Source organism: Rhinoderma darwinii, chromosome 9 (genome assembly GCF_050947455.1).
Source record: "Rhinoderma darwinii isolate aRhiDar2 chromosome 9, aRhiDar2.hap1, whole genome shotgun sequence".
NCBI classification, from domain to species: domain Eukaryota; kingdom Metazoa; phylum Chordata; class Amphibia; order Anura; family Rhinodermatidae; genus Rhinoderma; species Rhinoderma darwinii.
In genome coordinates, this window is record NC_134695.1 from 30,258,738 (window position 1) to 30,284,291 (window position 25,554).

Consider the following 25,554-nt stretch of genomic DNA (forward strand, 5'->3'; position numbering starts at 1 on the left):
TCTACAGTATACTGATTTACAAACTGGCAACAACCTCAAATAAGTTTTGTGGTAACTTTTCCTAGACACAGAGGATGTGAGGAGAGCGGGGACTATACATTACTATGGAACCTGGGCTCCTCTGTGATTAACCAATAGTTCCATAGCTGCAAACAATGGATGCTATCGCTTAGCCACTTCCTTGAAACAACTATAAGAACAAAATAATGTCAGGAGAATAACTGGCCAATACAGGAAAAAACAGCAGAGTGATAGAACTAGTGCAAATCAGTTCTATATAAATATATATATATATATATATATATATATATATATATATATATATATATACATACATATATACACATACAAGTTACATCAAAATATAATATTTAAAATATATTAAAAGGATATAGAGCAAAGAGTTTCTTGGCAAGATCCCCGGATGGGATGTACCAAGGATGCATCATGAGAAACATCTGAACCAGTTCCCGTTCCTTAGGATTGCCATCGGAGTCTAAAAAAGATAAATAATATAAGGTAATGTTACTGAAGATCCAATATAATATAGTAACATAGTTTGTTAGGTTGAAAAAATGTTTTATCCATTCTCCTGCAATGTTGATCCTGAGGTAGAAGCCAATTTTCCTAAATTTAGGGAAACAAATTCCTTCCCAGCTGTAGATATGGCAATCAGAAGAAAAACCCTGGATCAACAACCCATCTACAGTAATCTAGTACATATAACTTTTAATAATATTATTTTCAAGAAAGACTTCCGGACCACTTGAAAACTCTTTCAATGAATCAACCATCACAGCTTCCTCTTGCAGAGCATTCCATAGTTTCACAGTTCATAAAGTAAAGTAACCTTTTATATGTTGGTGTAGAAACCTTCCCTCCTCTAGATTTAGTGGAGCTTTGACGTATTTATACATAGTTATTAGTTCACCCCTTAGCCGTATTTATTCTAAACTAAATAGGCCCAAACTGTTAATATTTTGAGGTAATTGAACACTTTGGTTGCATGCCTTTGAACTCGCTCAATCTCTACTAGGGCTGGGCGAATAAACAAGTGAAATCGATGAATTCACCATTTCAATTATGTCCAATTTGGATTTTTGTCAAAATTGTGAGATCAATATTAGCGTGTCCGTGTGGGCAGGCACAAGGAGATAGACAGATGCCTCAAAGAGTGTGAAAGTCGGGTAGTCCTGGAGCTGTTGGTATGTCTGGAGCAATGACCCCGTACCCCATACCCTGCTGGCCAGGACTCCCACCACTCACACCTTAATCATCTGTTTATTTCCTTGTGCTCCAGCTGCTTCTCCCTGAAGCCCTGCATCATCTTTTTCTTACCTAAACTGCGAATGATTGTTCCTCAAATCAATGCATCTGGCTTCTGCCGTTTGGTTGTGCACAACTTCTTCTCGCCTGAGTAGGAGGAGATGGATAGCCCAAGACAGTTCAAAACCCACAGCCCTCAAAGGCCTTACGAATGCGGCTGTCCTGCCCTGTGCCTGAGGAAACTGATAATGAGGAACTGGTGACCAAGTGGGAAAGGCTTCTCGCCGACTAATTCTTCCTAAAATCTGACCATAGTAAGGGTGGCCACGTATGAACTGCAGGGAAGCGGGAATACAGGGGACATCACCTAGCATGTGACAGCAGTGAAACCAAGTGGTAACAGGAATTGGGTCCCCAATACTTACTTTGGTGGTGCTAGGCGCAGGGTTTGCATTGTACTCACATAGATGCTGACAGGAGTGAGGCCCAGTGTCTGGTAGCAAAAAAAGCTGGATATATTCTGGATTTTCTTGGGTAGTAATTGGCTCGAATGTCAGTGGATGGAGGTGACGTCATAGGTTTACGATGAATTTGCCTGCCTAAACATGAGCAAGGTCCTCATAGTTGTTTTGTCATGCTGGCCTGCTGAAGCTATTGGGGGCCCATCAACCTGTCCCTCTAGAGAGGTCCACGTAACTGGGACGTGTGAGGACAACCAGGAAACAGATTTTATCCAAGTAAATGATGTAAATGCAATTCCCTTATAAAAAAAAGAATGGGCCCATGATTTACCTAATAAAACTGCACACTCGGCAATATATATTGGTTATAAGAATTGTCCCTTTTAGAAGAGAGGCTGATCACACATAGCACCTGAGGGACAATTCTGATAATCAGAATATAATCATGAATAGTCGTGCATGCAATTCCCTTATGTAAAAAAATTGTGTCTTGGTATTTTTCTTTAGATTATTTAGCAAAAACAAGACAATCTTGAGATTAAAATCGAAGATTGGACATGAATTTGAAAAAAATTGTGATTTTATTTTTAGGCCATATAGCCCCTGCACAAAGCTTTACTGTGTCTTTCTAGTACACTGGTGCCCAGAACTGTAACACTATTCCAGATGTGGTATGACTAGTGATTCTTTAAAGTAGTAGAACTACTGTATGTTCTCATAAAATCAAGTTGAAAAAGTCAACATAATTATGAAATATTGGTGCCTAATGTTGAAGCCCAGTACAGTTCCACCTTTTAGATACACTATGTAATAAACAAGGAAAGTGTTTTTAAACAATGTACTATTATACTTTTATCAGCAGATAGTCTCCATTTTTAAAATGGAGCTAGCGGACACTGTAAAGATGCACTCACACGTGGTATACTTGCTTTCTATTTCTGCAGCGTGTTTACAATGTTTGAAAATTTACATTGCAAGCCTATGGGAAAAATATTCTGCAATGCAAGAACTAGAGAAATCTGTCTGCATTGCAGAATATTCTTCCCATAGGTATACATTGTAGTTTACCACAGTATATATTTACACTGCGGAAATACAAAACAGGTACGCCACATCTAACAGCACCCGTTAAGCAGCAAGCTGCAAGGCTTTAAGGCCCTTTACACGGGCCGATATTCGGGTGAACGAGCAAACTTTTAAATGCTAGTTCCCGATCAGTACCCCGTGTAAACATGCCAACTGATCAACCGACAAGCATGCAAACGTCCATTTTTAAGCGGGCATAAATATCATTGGTTGTAAGCAGCACATCTCCCCGTGTAAACAGAGATGTACAGTCAACAATAATGAAACTGTGTGTGCCTGAACGATAGCACTAATGATAACTCAAATGCAGTTCCGATTATTAAATAGAGCTAAACAAACTTGCTTCTTTCGTCTCAATCTTCGATGAGTGCTCGTTTTCGACAAAATCTGCCTGTGTAACAGGAGCCATAGAATACAATTGGCTGCCTATCGTCAATTAGAGACTGCTATAAAATTGGTAGTGCCTGTATTCAGTGAAGTCCGGTAACTTCCGACTCTATTGTCAGATAGCTGTACTACTGTAATACCTAAAATTGACATTAAAAAATACATTTCATAATATTTAATTAAAGTGTGGCTACAGAGCAGACATGCCCTTCAAGAATTACTCTATATATGAAATTAGAAACTCTTGTGTCTACAGTGTATTGAGAGACTACTAGTTGCCTTAACGCTTTCCTAGCATTTGATGCAACTGTACGTCGTAGCTGGGAAAGGGGAGTATGGAGCGGGCTTACAGGCTGAGTCCCCTCTATACTCAGCGGGTGTTGGCTGGAATATACAGCCGATATTTCATTGTAATGGCCAAGGTTGGAGATAACTCCGATCCCGATCATTTACCCCCCTAGATGCAGTAGTCAATAGCGAAAGCGGCATCGAAGCCGTTAAAAAGAGCATGGGCCTCCGTCATCCCATCAGCCCCACCGCTGAGCGATGCCGTTGTGCAGATAGTTGCCATGGCAGCGTGGGGGCCTAGTGAAGGTCTACCATCTTTCGGTTTCTATTAAGCCCTGTTTCTGGCGGGGCTTAATAGGAGCCGATAAAAGTTGCACTGCAATACCTGGTTTTCGAAAAAAAAAAAAACAAATGGAATAAAAAGTGATCAAAAAGGGTGCTAATAAGAATGACATCTCACCCCACAAAAAAACAAGCCCTAACAACGCTTCACTGATGGAAAAACCAAAAAGTTATGACTCTCAGAATATGGAGAAACAGAACAATTTTTTTCAACAAATTGTTTTTTGATTGTAAAGTAGTACATCATAAAAAATATATACATTTGGTATTACCATAATCCCACTGACACACGGAATAAAGTGACATGTGTTTTTCTTCAGTGAACGCCGTAAAAAACTGAAGCCCAAAAAACAATGAAGGATTAATTTTTTTTTCAAATTCTACCCCACAAAGAATTTTACTCCAGTTTCCAAGTGCATTATAAAGTACATTAAATGGTGACATTAAAAAGTAAAACTTGTCCCGCAAAAAAAAAGTCCTCATTCGGCAATGTCGACAGAAAAATAAAAAAAGTTATGGCTTTTGGAAAGTGAGGAAGAAAAAAAATAAAATTAATAACCGAGAAATGGCTGCGGTGGCAAGGGATTGAAAGGAATCCCCTCTGCCTTCTGCTCTGAGTGATGGCTCTAGCGGTCTTCTGCCTCGATGCTAGAGCTGTCACTCAGAGCTAGGGTATTCAGTGAGGAGAGCCTGGAGCACTTAAAAACCGAGGAGCCGCCTCCGAAGCACTTGCAAACACGGCACCAGGGGCATTAAAACGTTGATAAATGGTCATGACAGATTACCTTTAACTGGCGGACTGTATTCCGGTGGTGACAATTATTGCAGGTTATTGTTGCAATATGTTTGTAAAGAGAGCAATAAAGCAGATCATCTTTACAGTGTCTCTAAACTGGTGTTCCCCTTTAAGGATAGTTTTATGCATTGACATGCATGTATATGTCACTAAATATTGCCAGTCAATACACTTAGCAGATATGATTTTCCACATCTTCTACACAATAACAAATATATTTCAGCTAACCATTTACATCACTAGCAAAATATGTCCACCACGCTCTCTACTGCTCTGCTGCTGAAGAAAAAAAAGCTTCTCCAACTAAGCAGAACAATTTCACTGCAGGCTATCGAGAGTTACAGTAAATAAAATTAATGAAGGGACTAATGATATCATATCAACTCATTCTCCTCTACTTCACTTCTGATGGATCCCATCATGGCACTGTCCTAAAAATTCAAGTGGTACACTAAGTGTCTGTAAAGGAGCACGGAGGAAACGTTTTACTTTTCACAGAGCTGCAGTTTAAAGCATGGTTAACAGCCGTGAAATTTTTATTTTGAACACATTTTTTTACTCTTTTTCTAACACCATGTTTTTCATTAATATAGATTCATAATAGCTGAGAGAACGTGTAGACTTTCTTAAATATGATTTATTTTAAATGAGAGATGATGATGCATGTACAGTCACCTCTGCACTAAAAAGAGTCCAGGGACAGCTTATTTTTTGGGATCAATGGAGGTTTCGGCTTCTATATTCACACCAATCTGACTTTTATGTCATACACAGATCTCACTCCTGCCTCCTTTAAAGGGGTGTGTTGATTAATGGTATATCCAGGGAATATGCCATAAATGCCTGTTAAGTGATAATGGGAGATATTAATTACTGGGATATTAATTGGTGTCATGGTTCGTCTCCAAGTGCGGAGGGGAGAAATTTACTCAACTCGTTGCAGGAAAATGTTATGGCCCCGTGTGTGGAAGACCCGACTAGAGGTGAAGCTCTGTTGGATCTGGTCATTTCTAATAATGCAGAGCTTGTTGGGAATGTCAATGTTCGTGAAAACCTCGGTAACAGTGATCACAATATAGTTAAATTTTACATATACTGTAAAAAACAAACACAGGCTGGGAGGGCAAAAACACTTAATTTTAAGAAGGCCAATTTCCCCAGGATGAGGGCTAAATTCAGGCTTTAGACTGGGGAGAACTAATGTCAAATAATGGTACAAATGATAAATGGGAGATCTTAAAATCTACTTTGTATAATTATAGTGCAAAATTTATTCCTATAGGTAACAAGTATAAACGACTAAAATTAAACCCCACATGGCTTACCCCTTCTGTAAAAAGGGCAAAATATAACAGAAAAAGGGCATTTGAAAAATACAAATCTGAGGGTACAGCTGTAGCCTTTGTAAATTATAAAGCGCTTAATAAAAATCTGAGAAAAAGTTATAAAATCAGCAAAAATACAAAATGAAAGGCAGATGGCCAAGGATAGCAAAACAAATCCCCAAAAATTCTACAAGTATGTAAATACAAAAAAACCAAGGTCTGAACTTGTAGGACCCCTAAATCGTGGTAATGGGGAGTTGGTCACAGGGGATCAAGAGAAGGCAGAGTTACTAAATGGGTTCTTTAGCTCTGTATATACAACAGAAGAAAGAGCAGCTGATGTAGCCGGTGCCAGTGCTGTTAATACATCAATTAATAAACTGAATTGGATGAATGTAGATATGGTCCAAGCTAAATAAAATAAATGTACACAGGGCCCCGGGACCAGATGGATTACACTCTAGAGTTCTTAAAGAACATAGTTTAGTTATTTCTGTCCCCCTTTTCATAATATTCAGAGATTCTCTAGTGACTGGTATAGTGCCAAGGGACTGGTGTAGGGCAAATGTGGTGCCTATTTCCAAAAAGGGCTCTAAGTCTTTCCCAGGTAACTATAGACCAGTAAGCTTAACAACCATTGTGGGAAAATGTTTGGGGGGCTATTGAGGGACCATATACAGGATTATGTGACAAAAAATTGTATTACAAGTGACAGCCAGCACGGTTTCACTAAGGATAGAAGTTGACAAACCAACCGCATTTGTTTTTATGAAGAGGTAGGGGAAAGCCTAGACAGATGGGCCGCTGTGGATATAGTGTTTTGGACTTTGCAAAGGCATTTGACACTGTCCCTCGTAGATGCCTAATGGGTAAATTAAGGACTATAGGTTTAGATAGTATAGTTTGTAATTGGGTTGAAAACTGGCTCAAGGACCGTATCCAGAGAGTTGTGGTCAATGATTCCTACTCTGAATGGTTGTAAGTGGTGTACCACAGGGTTCAGTGCTGGGACCACTGTTATTCAACTTACTTATTAACCCCTTAAGGACCGAGCCACTTTTAGACCTTATGAGACAGCCTCTTTTTTTCAATCTGACATGTGTCAGTTTATGTGGTAATAACTCTGGAATGCTTTTACCTATCGAAGCAATTCTGAGATTGTTTTCTCGTGCCATATTGTACTTTATGTTAGTGAAAAAATTTGGTCGATAAATTCAAGATTTATTTGTGGAAAACACCAAAATGTAGAGAAAATTTGCAAAAATTAGCATTTTTCTAAATTCAAATGTATCTGCTTGTAAGACAGATAGTAATACCACACAAAATAGTGACTTTTTAACATTTCCCATATGTCTACTTTATGTTTGCATCAATTTTTGAACATCCTTTTATTTTCCTAGGACGTTACAAGGCTTAGAACTTTAGCAGCAATTTCTCATATTTTCAAGTGTTAAATACTTTTGTGTCAAAAAAGACAAAAGTATAATAGGTATGATACCTTTATTGGCTAACCATAAAAGTTCTATATGCAAGCTTTCAGAGCACAGAGGCCCCTTCTTCAGGCAGTTTACAAATGAATGACTTAGAAAAAAGCACAACATTTAGATGTTACACAAAGACAATTAGTACATGAAGTGATATATCATTAAGATAAGCCGGGGCAATAAAACTGAGGTTATAGGGGTGATGACTTAGGAGTTAAGGCATCTGGAGTCAGTCTGATGGGGGACGTGACGTGTGTCCATGTAGTGGCTCATAAATCCTGGTGTTAGATTGAGGCCTTGTGTCAATGACTGGAATTTTATCATCATCTTGAATTCCCAAATTTTTCTTTCTCTGTTGTTTTTAAAAAATACTGAAATACTCTGTGCTGCCTTAAACTCTGTGGACAGGTCAGGATCCTGTTTCTTTTAAATGCTGCTGGGGAACCCGCTCGATCCACTATATAAGGCTGCGCTACAGTGCAGCATTTAAAAGAAACAGGATCCTGACCTGTCCACAGAGTTTAAGGCAGCACAGAGTATTTCAGGACATGAGCGTGCAGATTCAGTGCTGCTGTGAACTCTGCTCTTACCATTACGTAGCTCTCAGTCTGTTACCTCTCCTTCACTCCTGTCCTGAATAACACCTTCACATGATTGGCAAGTCACCACGTAATGGTAAGAGCAGAGTTCACAGCAGCACAGAGTATTTCAGGAGATGAGCGTGCGGATCTTGTGTGGGGTGGTGACTTGCCAATCATGTGAAGGTGTTATTGAGGACAGAAGTGGAGGAGAGGTAACAGACTGAGCTACGTAATGGTAAGAGCAGAGTTCACAGCAGCACAGAGTATTTCAGGAGAGGAGCGTGCAGATTCTGTGCTGCTGTGAACTCTGCTCTTACCATTACGTAGCTCTCAGTCTGTTACCTCTCCTCCACTCCTGTCCTCAATAACACCTTCACATGATTGGCAAGTCACAACGTAATGGTAAGAGCAGAGTTCACAGCAGCATAGAGTATTTCAGGAGATGAGCGTGCGGATTTTGTGCGGGGTGGTGACTTGCCAATCATGTGAAGGTGTTATTGAGGACAGAAGTGGAGGAGAGGTAACAGACTGAGCTACGTAATGGTAAGAGCAGAGTTCACAGCAGCACAGAGTATTTCAGGAGAGGAGCGTGCAGATTCTGTGCTGCTGTGAACTCTGCTCTTACCATTACGTAGCTCTCAGTCTGTTACCTCTCCTCCACTCCTGTCCTCAATAACACCTTCACATGATTGGCAAGTCACCACGTAATGGTAAGAGCAGAGTTCACAGCAGCATAGAGTATTTCAGGAGATGAGCGTGCGGATTTTGTGCGGGGTGGTGACTTGCCAATCATGTGAAGGTGTTATTGAGGACAGGAGTGGAGGAGAGGTAACAGACTGAGAGCTACGTAATGGTAAGAGCAGAGTTCACAGCAGCACAGAGTATTTCAGGAGAGGAGCGTGCAGATTCTGTGCTGCTGTGAACTCTGCTCTTACCATTACGTAGCTCAGTCTGTTACCTCTCCTCCACTCCTGTCCTCAATAACACCTTCACATGATTGGCAAGTCACCACCCTGCACAAGATCCGCACGCTCATCTCCTGAAATACTCTGTGCTGCTGTGAACTCTGCTTACGTGGTGACTTGCCAATCATGTGAAGGTGTTATTGAGGACAGGAGTGGAGGAGAGGTAACAGACTGAGAGCTACGTAATGGTAAGAGAAGAGTTCACAGCAGCACTGAATCTGCACGCTCATCTCCTGAAACACTCTGTGCTGCCTTAAACTCTGTGGAAAGGTCAGGATCCTGTTTCTTTTAAATGCTGCACTGTAGCGCAGCCTTATATAGTGGATCGAGCGGGTTCCCCAGCAGCATTTAAAAGAAACAGGATCCTGACCTGTCCACAGAGTTTAAGGCAGCACAGCCCAGAGTATTTCAGGAGAGGAGCATGTGATTGGCTGCAGAGGCCGCTGCAGCCTGTGATTGGCTGCAGAGGCCGCTGCAGCCTGTGATTGGCTGCAGAGGCGGTCACGTGGGATGAAGCGTCATCCCTTGAGGCTGGCCTTCTGACGTCATCATGACATGCGTGACCGCCACTACAGCCTGTGATTGGCTGCAGCGGCGACATGGATGAAACGTCATCGCTGGAGGCCGGACAGGAGGAATGTAAGTATGAACGTATTTTTTTTATTACATTAAAATTGTATTTTCCGTGCGCCGAGCATGGTACTGTCAAGGTTGCTGAAAGAGTTAGTGCAGCCCATTAACTCTTTCAGCACCCTGGACAGTACCATGCTCGGCGCACGGAAATTACAGGTTCGGTCAGAACTAGTTCGGTCCGAATCGAACTTTTTCGTGAAATTCGGCGAACTAGCCGAACCGAACTTTTCATAAGTTCGCTCATCTCTAGTTGCAACTTTTTGATCACTTTTTATTACATTTTTTTTTGAGACAAGATGACCAAAAAAGAAAATGCTGTCATGGTTTTTTATTAAAAATTTTTATGGTGTTCACCATGCGGTAAAAATAATGTGATATTTTTATAGATCAGGCCGTTCCAAACGCGGCGATACCTATTATGTATAGTTTTTTTTTCATATTTAATTTTTTTTTCTAATAATAAAGGAGTTGATCAGGGAAACAGGGCAAGTGTTGTTTTTATTATTTATTTATTATTTATTAACTTTTATTTATTTATTTTTCTTTCACATTTTTTTTTAAATTTTTTACTTTTTCTTTTACACTTACCTGGGGACTTGAAGATCTGGTCTTCTGATCCCCGCTACGATGCACTGCACTACTTATGTAGTGCAGTGAATCGTAACTGTCATTTTTCATTTGACAGTTAGCGTATTAGGTCCTGCCTCGGGCAGGACCTAATAGGCTACCGTACCTTGTCAACCAGGAAGCCTAGTAACGGCTTCCTGGTTGCCATAGCAACAATAGCCACCCGCGATCCATCGCAGGGAGGCCCGGGGGGTACAGAGGGAGCTCCCTCCCTCTGTAAACCACTTCAATGCGGCGGACGTCTTTGACAGCCGCATTGAAGGGGTTAAATGGCTGCGATCGGCGGTAACAGCCATCGCAGCCATTGTAGCGGCATGTCAGCTGTGTATAACAGCTGACAGCCGCTGAAGATAAAGCGCGCACAGCTCCTGTGCTCGCTTTATCTGCAGGGCGTGACTGTACGCCCGAGTGCGGGAACTCACTTAGATTTTGGACGTACAGTCCCGCCCGTGTGCGGGAAGGGGTTAATGATATAGAGGATGGGATTTATAGCACCGTTTCTATTTTTGCAGATGACAAGCTATGTAGTATAGTCCACTCTATGGTAGATGTTCAGAAATTAAAAGCCGATATGGACACACTGAGTGTTTGGGCATCCACATGGCAAATCAGGTTTAATGTGGATAAATTTAAAGTTATGTATCTGGGTACCAACAACCTGCATGCATCATATGTCCTAGAGGGAGATAAACTGTGGGAGTCACTTGTTGAGAAGGATCTGGGTGTACTTGTAGATCATAGACTAAATAACAGAATGCAATGTCAATCAGCTGCTTATAAGGCCAGTAGGATACTGTCATGTATTAAGAGGCATGGACTCGCGGGACAGGGACATACTATTACCACTTTACAAAGCATTAGTGAGGCCCCATCTAGAATATGCAGTTCAGTTCTAGGTTCAAGTTCATAGAAAGGATGCACTGGAGTTGGAAAAAAATACAAAAAAGAGCAACTAAACTAATAAGGTGCATGGAGAATCTAAGTTACGAGGAAAGATTAAAATAATTAAAACTATTTAGCCTTGAAAAGAGACGTCTAAGGGGGGACATATTAACTTCTATAAATATATGAATGGCCCATACAAGAAATATAGTGAAAACCTGTTCGATGTAAAACCCCCTAAAAAAACAAGGGGGCACTCCCTCCGTCTGGAGAAAAAAAGGTTCAATCTGCAGAGGCGACAAGTCTTCTTTACTGTGAATCTATGAAATAGTCTACCGCAGGAGCTGGTCACAGCAGGGACAATAGATGGCTTTCAAAAAGGCTTAGAGAATTTCCCAGAAAAAAAAATATCAGCTCCTATGTCAATGTATAGAATTCTTGTTTCATCACTTCCATTTTTCCCATTCCTTGGTTGAACTTGATGGACATATATATATTTTTTCAACCGTACTAACTATGTAACTATGAGGCTGGGTTCACACGACCTATTTTCAGACGTAAACGAGGCGTATTATGCCTCGATTTACGTCTGAAAATAGGGCTACAATACGTCGGCAAACATCTGCCCATTCATTTGAATGGGTTTGCCGACGTACTGTGCAGACAACCTGTCATTTACGCGTCGTCGTTTGACAGCTGTCAAACGACGACGCGTAAAAATACAGCCTCGTCAAAAGAAGTGCAGGACACTTCTTTCAGACGTAATTTGAGCCGTACTTCATTGAACTCAATGAAGCACGGCTCAAAATTTACGGCCGTCAGACAAGCCTCGCAAAATGCGAGGAGGAGAAATTACGGCTGAAACGAGGCAGCTGTTTTCTCCTGAAAACAGTCTGTCATTTCAGCCGTAAAAGCCTCTCATCGTGTGCACATGCCCTGAAAGTGCTGGCCCCAACCCTCTAGTTCATTTCTAGTTCATTCAACTGGTGCCCCAACAAACAAACTTGAAGATCTTCTAGAACTCGTTAATATAATGGCTCATACCCGAGACCGTTTTACGGCTTTGTATATCATGTATATCCTTAGTCATAATTTGGAGCCCATTGAAGTCTATGGGACCCTACTGTACCTCCTTATGCTTCTAATTTCATATGCTATGTTATATCGACAGCATATTACAGAGCTTAACCACCCTAGACACATTCACTATACGGCACATTAAATACATATAGCTTTAGGGTATGTTCACACTCATCGTTTTCAGACGTAATTCAGGCGTTTTACTGACAAAGCAGCTCCATTACGCCTACAAACATCTGCCCATTCCTTTCAATGGGTTTTACGGTGTTCTGTTCCCACGAGGTGTTATTTTACGCGTCGCTGTCAAAATATGGCGCGTAAAAAGACACCCGCGAAAAAGAAGTGCATGTCACTTTTTGGGCCGTTTTTGATTGACTCCATTGAAAAACAGCTCCAATAACGTCCGTAAAATACGCCGCGAAAAACGCGCATTGCTACAAAAACATCTGAAAATTATTAGCGGTTTTCACCTGAAAACAGCTCCGTATTTTCAGACGTATTTTGCTAAGCCGTGTGAACATACCCTTAGGGTATGTTCACACGATGAGAGGGATTTACATGTGAAAAGATAGACTGTTAACAGCTGCCTCGTTTCACACGTAAATGCTCCTCCTCGCATTTTGCGAGCCGTCTGAGACGCTCGTAAATCTTGAGCTGTGCTTCATTGAGTTCAATGAAGAACAGCTCAAATTACGTGGCAAAGTTCCCTGCACTTCTTGGCCGAGGCAGTCCATTTACGCATCGTCGTTTGACAGCTGTCAAACGACGACGCGTATATTACAGGTCGTCTGCACAATACGTCAGCAAACCCATTCAAATGAATGGGCAGATGTTTGCCGACGTATTGTAGCCCTATTTTCAGGTGTAAAACGAGGCATAATACGCCTCGTTTACGCCTGAAAATAGGTCGTGTGAACCCAGCCTTATAGTGCGACAACGTATGGTCTCCATGCAAACAGATCTCTCATGTATATGAGGCCTCATACTAAAACTAGTGAACAAAGAATAATGAGCAGAACAGGTAAGAATTATTTATATAAAATTTTTATTTATTTAATCGTTTTTGATAAATTCTAATAAGAAGTAAGTCGACTGGCTGAAAATTTACCCTCCAATGCCACTTTTCCCTTCAATTCCTTAAAGAGGCTCTGTCACCAGATTATCAAACCCCTATCTCCTATTGCATGTGATCGGCGCTGCAATGTAGAGAACAGTAACGTTGTTTTTTTTTTTTTTAAAACGATCATTTTTTACCAAGTTATGAGCAATTTTATATTTATGCAAATGAGCTTTGAAATGGACAACTGGGCGTGTATTGTGTTTTTACCAACTGGGCATTGTGAATAGAAGTGTATGATGCTGACAAACCAGCGTCATACACTTCTCATCGTTCCCACCCAGCTTCTTTCACAGCAGACAGCGTGACGTCACCCACAGGTCCTTCAACCTTGTCGTCGGGAGTTGTAGTATTACAACTGATGGAGTAGCGAAGGTTGCTTTCCCCTGATCTAGGATATATTATAAATGCTTTATAGAGTATATGTCCGACTAATAGGGAGTCTATGGTTTTGAATGACATCTTTAAGCATACGGGGGTATGGGGGGGTGGTGTTGAAATGACGTGAGCTACACTACATATGGTAATGAGCATGAGGCGGCACTCTACCCCGATTCTATTAAAAAACGATCATGCAAGTCAATTGAGGACTAAACACAGCGCCGCTCCTGTCCATGTCAGGTGATCAAGCTGCAATACCAGACACCACCCATGCACGGGAGAGGCGCTGTTTCTGAATGAAAGCAGTCATGTTTTTGGAAACCTCAAAACCCCCTTAACATATGCTGCCACCTTCCCGTTAGCCCCGTTCTGAAATTAAGGATTTCACTTACAGGGGGCATTGACGTCCTGATTTAAAGCGCTCTCTACTACTCTGATCTGAGTGGCTTCAATAAGAGAATACAGGTACAACAAATATGGCTGCCATCTCGGCTCCCACGGGGCTCTCCACAACTCTGAATGTAATACTACAACTCCCGACGACAAGGTTGAAGGACCTGTAGATGACGTCACGCTGTCTGCTGTGAAAGAAGCTGGGTGGGAACGATGAGAAGTGTATGATGCCAATTGGTCACTGATTCGTCAGCATCATACACTTCTATTCACAACGCCCAGTTGGTAAAAACACAATACACGCCCAGTTGGTAAAAAAACAATACACGCCCAGTTGGAAATACGAAAATAAACACGCCCAGTTGTCCATTTCAAAGCTCATTTGCATAAATATAAAATTGCTCATAACTTGGCCAAAAATGATCGTTTTTAAAAAAAAAACTAAAAAAACGTTACTGTTATCTACATTGCAGCGCCGATCACATGCAATAGGAGATAGGGATTTGGTAATCTGGTGACAGAGCCTCTTTAATTTATAAAATGTGTTGAGGGCCCCTCGCGTTAGCAGGAAGAGCTAAAGCAGAGAGATCGGGCTTAACCCCTTCCCTCTTTGGCCACTTTTGACCTTCCTGACAGAGCCTCATTTTTCAAATCTGACATGTTTCAATTTATGTGGTAATAACTCCGGAATGCTTTTACCTATCCAAGCGATTCTGAGATTGTTTTCTCGTGACACATTGGACTTTATGTTACTGGCAAAATTTGCCCGATACATTCAGTATTTATTGTGAAAAACACCAAAATTTAGCGAAAAATTGCAAAAATTAACATTTTTCTCAATTTAAATGCATCTGCTTGTAAGACAGGCAGTTATACCACACAAAAATGTTGCTAACTAACATCCCCCATATGTCTACTTTAGATTGGCATCAGTTTTTGATCATCATTTTATTTTTCTAGGACGTTACAAGGCTTAGAACTTTAGCAGCAATTTCTCACATTTTCAAGAAAATTTAAAAATGCTATTTTTACAGGGGCCAGTTCAGTTGTGAAGTGGCTTTGAGGTCCTTAGATATTAGAAACCCCCAATAAGTCACCCCATTTTAAAAACTGCACCCCTCAAAGTATTCAAAACAGCATTTAGAAAGTTTCTTAACCCTTTAGACATTGCGCAGGAATTAAGGCAAAGTAGAGGTGAAATTTACAAAGTTCATTATTTTTTTCCAGAAATTCATTTTGAATCCATTTTTTTTGTACCACAGAAGGTTTTACCCAAGAAATGCAACTCAATATTTATTGCCCAGGTTCTGCAGTTTTAGGAAATATCCCACATGTGGCCGTAGTGTGCTACTGGACTGAAGCACCGGCCTCAGAAGCAAAGGAGCACCTAGTGGATTTTGGGCCTCCTTTTTATTAGAATATATTTTAGGCACCATGTCAGCTTTGAACAGGTCTAGTGGAACTAAAACAGTGGAAACCCCCCAAAAGTGACCCCATTTGGGAAACTACACCCCTCGAAGAATTTATCTAGGGGTGTAGCAAGCATTTTGACCGGCCAGTTTTTTTGCAAAAATTTTTGGAACTAGGTCATGAAAATGATAATCTACATTTTTTCAAATAAAATGTAGGTTTAGCTAATTTTTTTTCATTTCCAAGAGAACTAAAGTAGAAAAAGCACCACAACATTTGTAGAGCAATTTCTCCCGAGTAAAACAATACCCCACATGTGGTAATAAACAGTTGTTTGGACACACGGCAGGGCTTAGAAGGGAAAGAGCGCCATTTGGCTCTTGGAGCTCAAATTTAGCAGGAATGGTTTGCGGAGGCCATGTCGCATTTGCAAAGCCCCAGAGGTGACAAAACAGTGGAAACCCCCAACAAGTGACCCCATTTTGGAAACTATACCCTTTGAGGAAATTATCTAGGGTATAGTGAGCATTTTGACCCCACAGGTTTTTTGCAGAAATTTTTGCAAGTAGGCTGTGAAAATGAAAATCTACATTTTTTCAAATAAAATGTAGGTTTAGGTATTTTTTTTTCATTTCCACAAGGACTGAAGGAGAAAAAGCACCACAACATTTGTAAAGCAACTTCTCCAGAGTAAAACAATACCCCACATGTGGTCACAAACATCTGTTTGGACACACGGTAGGGCTCAGAATGGAAGGAGCACCATTTGGATTTTGGAATGGTTTCTGGGTGTCATGTCATATTTGCTGAGCCCCTGTAGTACTAGTACAGTGGAAACACCCCAAAAGTGACACCATTTGGGAAACTGCACCCCCTGAGGAATCATCTAGGGGTATAGTGAAAATTTTGATCCCAAAGGTTTTTTGCTGAATTAATTAGAATTAAGCCATGAAAATGAAAAATATTTTTTTTTTCCAACAAGATGTAGTTTTAGATACACATTTTTCATTTTTACAAGGAATAGAGAAGAAAAAGCACCCCAACATTTGTAAAGTAATTTCTCCCGAGTACGGTAACACCCCATATGTGGTTATAATCGACTGTTTACATATATGGGAGCATTCAGAAGAAAAGGAGCGGTATTTATCTTTTGGAGCGTAGATTTTGCTGGAATGGGTTGCGGATGCCATGTTGCATTTGCAAAACCCCTGATGTACCAAACAAAAGTGACCCCGTTTTAGAAACTACACCCCTAAAGGCATTTATCAAGGGGATGTAGTGACAATTTAGACTCCACAGGTGTTTTTCAGAAATGAATACGAAGTGGATGGTGCAAAGTGAAAATTGCAATTTCTCCACTGATCTGCCCATTCACCGCACAAGATGTTGTGCCCCTAGAGAATCTTACCCCATAAATTGTTAAGCGGGTTCTCCCGGGCATGGTAATGCCTTACTTGTGGCCATAAATTGCTGTTTGGGCACACTGTAGGGCTAAGAAGGGAAAGACCGCCATTTTGAGCATGGATTTTGCTTGGTAATAGTTCTGTTTGGGGTTTTGCTGGTATTTCAGTTTATAATGTGGTGGCATATGTAATCTGTGCGGAGTATATCAGGGGTATATGTAATCTGTGCGGAGTATATCAGGGCATAATAGGAGGGTATAATCATGGGGTAAATAATACAATTATCCATAGATGTGTGTTACGCTGTGAAGCGATCCGTTATGCGCAGGCCGGCGTCACACTGATAAACGGTTTTCTTTCTTATCCCTCCTTTGTAACGCTCTGCACCTTTTGGGGACTTTTTCTCCTTCGTAGTTTGGGAAATATTGCTGGGAAAGTTTTGCGCTGATATAATACGGGCGCCCTCGCTTCCAGCGGATGTGTTATGTCCCTGCCCTTTCCTAGTTCCTAAATACTAGGGCCCTAAAACTGAAGGAATGTTCCCCTCCGGCCTGCGCATTGAGATGTTTTTTCATCACCGCATTACTAGTGCCGTAACTTTTTTATTTTTCAGTTGATTGAGCGGTGTGCGGGCTTGTTTTTTGCGAGACGGGCTGTAGATTTTATTGGTACCATTTTAGAACACATACGACTTTTTGATCACTTTTTATTTCATTTTTTGGTAAAGGAAATTACCAAAAACAAGCAATTCTGGAATAGTTTTTTATTGTTTTTTTTTCTCTGCATCCACAGTGCGCCCTAGATTACATGTTAGCTTTATTCTGCGGGTCGATACGATTACGGCGATACCAAATTTATATAGTTTTTTTTATGTATTGCGGCTTTTGCACAATAAAATCACTTTTTTTATAAAATCATTTGTTTTCTGTGTCGCCATATTCTAAGACCCATAACTTTATTATTTTTGCGTGCACAAAGCGGTGTCAGGGATTATTTTTTGCGGCACGGATTGGCGTTTTTTATTAGTAATATTTTGGAGTAAATGTGACTTTTTGATCACTTTTTATAGCATTTTTTGGAAGGAGATGTGACCTAAAAACAAAGATTCTGGCGCTGTTTTTCATGTTTTTTTTTTTACTGCGTTCACCGTGCGGGATAAATTACATAATAGTTTTGTAGTTTGGGTCGTTACGGACGCGGCGATACCAATTATGTATAGTTTTTTTTATTTTTACGGTTTTTCCCATAATAAAAGACTTACTATGGGAAAAAAGTCAGTTTAGCTTTATTTTTATTTGAAATGTGTGTGTTTTTATTGTTTTACCACATTTTTATTTACTTTTTTTTACTTTTTTTACTTGTCCCACTAGGGGACATGGGGGCCTGATGCCCCGATCGCTACTCTAATACACTGCACTACATACGTAGTGCAGTGTATTAGCGCTGTCAGTTATTCACTGACAGCAAGCCTATGAGGACTCGCCGCAGGCGGGTCCTCATCGGCTCCCGTACAAGGCAGACTCGGACGCCATTTTCTGGCGTCCGATTGCCACAGCAACCCAGCGATTGCATCACTGGGTTGCCGATCGGGTGAAAACCTATCAGATGAGCGCAGCATCTGAGGGGTTAATCTGCCGGATCGGAGAGTAGCTCCGGTCCTGGCAGTTACAGGAGGGTGCCAGCTGTATAATACAGCTGTCCCCCCGCAGTGATAGGCAGGCTCTGCTTCTGAGCCCGCACCATCACTGCGCCGTATATATACGGCGCTTTGCGGGAACCACCTCCCGACAGCGCCGTATATATACGGCGTATGTCGGGAAGGGGTTAAAGTAGTATATAATATAAACAGCAATACATACCATCCAGGAAATCACACATTCACTTTTTCATGTTCTTACCAAAGTTTTGAATGCATATTGCTATCATTTCATCAATGGTATGGCCTTTTTCCAGATCCAAGTATTCCATTTTTGCCTTTTCATTGACTGCTGCAAAGGTGCCGTAAAATGAATTCCAGGTGGTTTGTAAGGAAGACTGTGATCTAGCAGATTAAAAAAGGTTTGTTATTGTTAATTTTTAAATGAAACCTATAAAAATGTGTATAATTCAGAAAACAATGAGCCCCAAGAATCCCAGGAGACAGAAACATATTATTGTTTGTCATAGAATGTGTTATTTCTCCTTCCACAAGTTAAAGTATAGTGTAAACACGCTGTAAAACTACCCCTCCCAAATTTTGGGTAACCTCTTCCTTTTTCAGTTGTGATCTCTCTGATGTTACTTCCTGTTTTTAAAGCTTACTTCCTTTGGCAATAGAAAGCTCATTTTATCCCATGGGGCTTCTTGCAACATCAGTTGTATGTCTTATAGTTGATGATAATTGTTCTAATAGCAGTAATGAAAATATTTCTCACACTTTACGCAGTGCTCTGACCGACCTTGGATAACTATAACTACAGGGTTGCAACTCACAACACCTGTCCAAATGGTGGCCCAGCTTTTACATACTGTAGTAACATATTAAAGAGGCTCTGTCACCATATTATAAGTGGCCTATCTTCTACATAATCGGATCTGCGCTGTAATGTAGATCACAGCAATGTTTTTTATTTAGAAAAACGATCAATTTCGACGGAGTTATGACCTATGTTAGATTCCTGCTAATGACTTTCTTAATGCCCAATTGGGCGTGTTTTTACTTTTTGACCAAGTGGGCGTTGTGGAGAGACGTGCATGACGCTGTGTCATACACTTCTCTCCATTCATTTACTCAGCACATAGTGATCTTGCTAGATCATGATGTGCAGTCACACAGTCACACATTAACGTTACTAAAGTGTCTTGAGAGTTAATAGACATCACTTCCAGCCACACAAACTTTACCGAAGTGTCGGGATTGTGAATAGACATCACGTCCTGGCTGGTAGCGATGTCTATTAACTCTCAAGAGACTTCAGTAATGTTAATGTGTGAGTATGTGACTGCACATCATGATCTAGCAAGATCACCATGTGCTGAGTAAATGAATGGAGAGAAGTGTATGATGCTGATTGGTCTAGGGATTTCACTATACCAGAATTTGGACTTCGATACCGATACTTCGTCTAGTATTGCGATTTCGATACCAATTCGATACTTTGCCAACAGTAATAAAAAAAAAAAGTTCTTCCGTTTTCTGATGTGAGGCGCGAGGTGTGATAAATTTTGAATGTGCCTCCCATTAATAGTAATTAATCCCATCATGTTTCTCAGTCATAATGGGTTAATGTGTAAGGTACATGATGGGGTTAATTACTATTAATGTGAGGAACATGGAGGTTAAATTCATCACACCTCGTGCCTCACAATAAGTGAAAGAAAGCAGTTTTTATTTTATTTTTTTACAGCGTACACATCATAAATTAAGCAAAAAAATTGTTGTGCAGGTTATTACGGCCTCGCCAATACCGAATATGTGTATATTTTATGCATTGAGACTTATTTTAATGTTTATTGTAAAAAAGGCGTATGTGTATTTTTTTTAAATTTAACATTACTTTATGTTTTTACTTTATTTTTAAACTTTAATGTACTGACATATATCTATATGCCAGTACATTAGCCTGTGTACAGATAGTACACAGGCAGTTGTTAGGACATACCTAAGTAACAGTAAATATGCCCTAACAACAGGAAATATGGTAGGACAGCCCTGGGGTCCTTCAATGGACCCTGGGCTGTCTGCCCATATATGGTATGTCTCTCAATCGCGTCACAGGGATTCCTGTGATGCGATCCAAGGGGCATCCCCCCTTCTCACTTCCACTTGAATGCTGCAGTCAGCTTTGATTGCAGCATTCAGGGGAATAGCGGCGGAGAGGTTTCTCTGATCTCCGCCGTTATAGAGCGGGGCTGCGGCTGTGTAATACAGCCATTGCCCCGCTCCTGATATTAAGTGCGTGCACGGTCAGCATGAGGTGATGCGGCCAGCGCTGCAGTAATAAGCGGCCGCGCAGGACTGAAGACAGAACATGGGGGTGTTTTGTAGTGCGGCCGCTCATTAGTGCAGCGCTGGCCGCATCGCATCATCCTGACGGCGCGCACTTGTCAGGAGCGGGGCAATGACTGTACTACACAGCCGCAGACCCGCTCTCATACATTCATGTGTTACTATACTTAGCTGTGCCTCCGTACATCTAAGTATCGAAATACATGAAATAACGGTATCGAACCGTTTGGGGATGCACAGTATCGAAGTTTAGATGCATTGTGCATCCCTAGATTTGTCAGCGTCATACACTTCTCTCCACAACGCCCACTTGGTCAAAAAGTAAAAACACGCCCAGTTGGGCATTAAGAAAGTAATTAGCATAATGTGGTGACAGAGCCTCTTTAAGCTGAAAAAAATACCATCAAGTACAACCTTTAATCCTACAGTATTGATCCAGAAGGAGGAAAAAACTCCTATGAGTTAGTTGCCAATTACCTCATATGAGGGGGAAAATTCCTTTCCGCAATCTAAATAAACTCCTGGATAAATGACCGATCTTCAGAATCTAGAACACGTAACTTGTAATAATACTTCTTCCAAAATCTTTTTAGATTTGGTACAATGATGGAATATTAGTTACTGAAATGGCACATTACAACTTCATGTGTTCTCCTTATGATACGTTGCAAAACAATAAAGCAGATTTACTATTCAAAATGCGCCATATTTCTGAGGCACATGCCGGGCCGCCACATTTATGAACTGTTTTAGAATTTTTGGGCGCTTTGCTCGACAAGAGGGTGTGATTTTGCTGGTAAAGGGGCATGATCTATAGGAAAAGGTGTGTCTTAAAGTGCATTGCCATGTGCCAAAATTTTGCAACAAAAAACGGCCGTAAATTAAGCCAACCAATAGGTGGTACAGTGAAAGAAAAGTATCTAATATGTCTAGCAAGTTCCACCAAATTTATCATACAGAATGCACCACTGAGTGCCTTGTCTAAGTTTACACTGTCTAAATATGTCCCACTACCTTATAGATTATTGGCATTTTATGTAACTGCAAAACACCTGGTATTATATAGGAGAAGCTGTTTGTTTTCAAGACAGACTGTTGAGGTCATATAATGTATATTGTTGTGGTAAAGTCTGCTGAATAAGCTTAATGATTTTTAAAAAATGCTTTGTTTTTACCAGCATTTTTGGCATAATATTCATTTTCCCCTCACTTTTCCTTATGCATAATATACCAATACATGCTTCTAGATATGTTAATAAAGATGTAGCCATCTTTATCTTGACTTTTAACAAATTAAATACAGTGTCAAGAAACTATTTCAATTACTTTCAATCAAGTCAAGATAAAGATGGCTACATCCGTATATATACATATGCCCTAAAAGCAGGCATCAACATGTGCCCTGGGGTTCTCCTGTTTATATGGAATATTCAAAGAGAAGATTAGGGCCAATTTTACATGGCAGCATTTTGGTCAGTATTTTTCATTAGCATTTGTAAGCCAAAATCAGAGATCGAACCTACACAGTAAAAAAAAGTATACTGGAAAGATTTGTTAAGTCCTGTCCACATATGCATTGGAGGTTCTTTTAGGGACCTCCGTGGTAGATCCAGACGAAAATACCAGAAACAATAGCAAAGCATGGTATTGTTTCCGGTAAAACCACGGACAACCAGACGGAAACCCAATAAAGTCAATGGCTTGTGTCGGTCGCCGGTGGTGTGCATGGTGCAACTGAACCAGCGATTCCCGTTATTTCCTTGTTCTGCTATTCTGACAGAGCAGAACAACAGAATGGTGAGCCTAGGTGTGAACCAGCCCTCACTATTCTGTGTTTTACATCCACTCCTGGTTTTGACTTACAAATACTGATGCAAAATACTGCCCAAAATACTGCTATGTGAAAGTGATCTTGAGGACTAATAAAAATATTTCCTTAACCCTTTCATGAACAAGGGTCATTGATGCCCCTGTGTCTTGGTCAAATTTTCCATTTCTGATATGTACTTCCTTAAAGAGGCTCTGTCACCAGATTTTGCAGCCCTTATCTGCTAATGCAGCAGATAGGCGCTGCAATGTAGATTACAGTAACGTTTTTATTTTTAAAAAACGAGCATTTTTGGCCAAGTTATGACCATTTTTGTAGTTATGCAAATGAGGCTTGCAAAAGTCCAAGTGGGTGTGTTTAAAAGTAAAAGTCCAAGTGGGCGTGTATTATGTGCGTACATCGGGGCGTTTTTAATACTTTTACTAGCTGGCCGTTCTGATGAGAAGTATCATCCACTTCTCTTCAGAACGCCCAGCTTCTGGCAGTGCAGACACAGCCGTGTTCTCGAGAGATCACGCTGTGTCGTCACTCACAGGTCCTGCATCGTGTCAGACGAGTGAGTACACCGGCACCAGAGGCTTCAGTTGATTCTGCAGCAGCATCGGCGTTTGCAGGTAAGTAGCTACATCGACTTACCTGCTAACGCCGATGCTGCTGCAGAATCAACTGAAGCCTCTGGTGCCGATGTGTCCGACACGATGCAGGACCTGTGAGTGACGTCACAGATCTGCACTGCCAGAAGCTGGGCGTTGTGAAGAGAAGTGGATGATACTTCTCGTCAGAGCGCCCAGCTAGTAAAAGTACTAAAAACGCCCCGATGTACGCACATAATACACGCCCACTTGGACTTTTACTTTTAAACACACCCACTTGGACTTTTGCAAGCCTCATTTGCATAACTACAAAAATGGTCATAACTTGGCCAAAAATGCTCGTTTTTTAAAAATAAAAACGTTACTGTAATCTACATTGCAGCGCCTATCTGCTGCAATAGCAGATAGGGGCTGCAAAATCTGGTGACAGATCCTCTTTAACTCCTTAAAGGGACTCTGTCACCAGCATTTCACCTATTGAACTCTACTTATCCCTCACTGGCTGCTGCTATCAAAAGTTCATTGCTGTTATCCCCTCTCCTAAACTCCTCCTCCGACTGTAAATAACGGTCTGCAATCATTTTGCACCTGTTATCGTAATAATCCGGTGTCCCTTTGTGCGCACACACCAGAATAGGACATCAATGCACAAGCGCAGGATTTTGTGTGCTGTGGGAACGCGAGGAGCTGTCAATCAAATGTAAAGAGGTGGGGGTAAACTCGGAAAGACTTGAGGAATGAAGATATGACTTTTTTCAAACGAAGATTTGACTCTTTTTCAAATGAAGATTTGACTCTTTTTCAATCGAAGATTTGACTCTTTTTCAAACTAAAATTTGACTCTTTTATACTCATTAGAATACAATGTGGGAACACTAAAAAATGTAATACTAAAGCTACAGAGCCGACTAAGAAGACAATTATAGGTTATATAGAAATTATTTTTCACCCACTATAACCTGGTATTGCCGATTTAATAGGTGAAATTCTGGTGACAGGTTCCCTTTAAGGACACGGCCAATTTTGGCCTTGAGGACAGAATTATTTTTTTATATTTCGCTCTTTGCATCTCAGTGCTCATAACTTTTTTATTTTTTGTTCAACGTAGCATTATGAGACTTTGTTTTTTTGCGGGACGAGTTGTACTTTATGTAGGTACTATTTTTTGGTACGCATACATACATAAATTAATTTATATATATTTATGTTTTTAGCAAAATGCAGTTCCGCTGCAGTTTTAATTATTTTATTTTTTTACATACACTAATAATCATAAATAATGTTATACATTTGTTGTACAGGTTATTATGGTTGCTAGGGTGCTATAATTCTATAGTTACACAACGTGAAAAAAAAGACTGTTAAAAACAGATCAACTGTCAGTTTTTCATGGCTGTTTTGCATCAGTGGGTCTCAAAATTTGAATCCATTTCCCGGCTGTCTGACAGTTTTTAACTGCCCCTGTAGATAGTCCTGCAATGCCCCTGTAGATAGTCCCACGGTGCCCACTGAAGATAGTGCCAGTGCCCACATATATAGTGCCATAGTGCTACAGTTCCCACTGTAGATAGTGCCAGTGACCACATAGTTAGTGCCATAGTGCTACAGTTCCCACTGTAGACAGTGCCCACATAGTTCCACAGTTCCCAATGTAGATAGTGCCCACATAGTGGCACACACAGTGCCCATGTAGACAGCGCCACAGTGTCCCCTGTAGGTAGTGCCCATATAGTGCCACAGTGCCTATGTAGATAGTGCCACACCTCCTGTAGATAGTCCTACATCCCCTGTAGATAATGAGACCCCATGCAGATAGTGCCACCCTTCCCGTAGATAGCACCATCCCCCCTTGTAAATAGCACCATCCTCCCCTGTAGACAGCACCATCCCTCCCTGTAGATAGTGCCACCTAAGCACCCTCTAGGAGCGGAATACCCAGTCAGAGCGCCCTTGCTGGGGATTACGCTCCTAGAGGGAGCCCCTGATATCCCTGTCCATACATGGACAGGGACATCAGGGGCTCCCTCTAGGAGTGGAGTCCCCAGCCAGAGTTTTACTGAAGCTCTGGCCGGGGATTCAGGTTCTAGATTGAGCCCCTGATGTCACTGTCCATATATATGGACAGTGGCATCCGAGGCTACTCCTGGAGCGGAATCCTCTGCCAGAGCGCGCTGACCGGGCATTCCGCTCCTGGAGGAAGCTTAGGTGGCGCTATCTATAGGCCGGTTTGCGTGTGCC

At 41.0% G+C, this 25,554-nt stretch overlaps 1 protein-coding gene across 1 annotated transcript in view; it reads right to left on the reverse strand.

Moving 5' to 3' along the window:
* RASGRP2 (RAS guanyl releasing protein 2) overlaps positions 1-25,554 on the reverse strand; it is a 208,939-nt gene that overhangs the window by 99,812 nt on the left and 83,573 nt on the right. The window contains exons 2-3 of the mRNA XM_075837457.1: positions 18,806-18,948; positions 394-496 (exon numbers count right to left, since the gene is read on the reverse strand). Coding sequence (XP_075693572.1) covers positions 394-496; positions 18,806-18,875 — 173 coding nt within the window. The 5' untranslated portion in view covers positions 18,876-18,948. The remainder of the gene's footprint in view (positions 1-393; positions 497-18,805; positions 18,949-25,554) is intronic.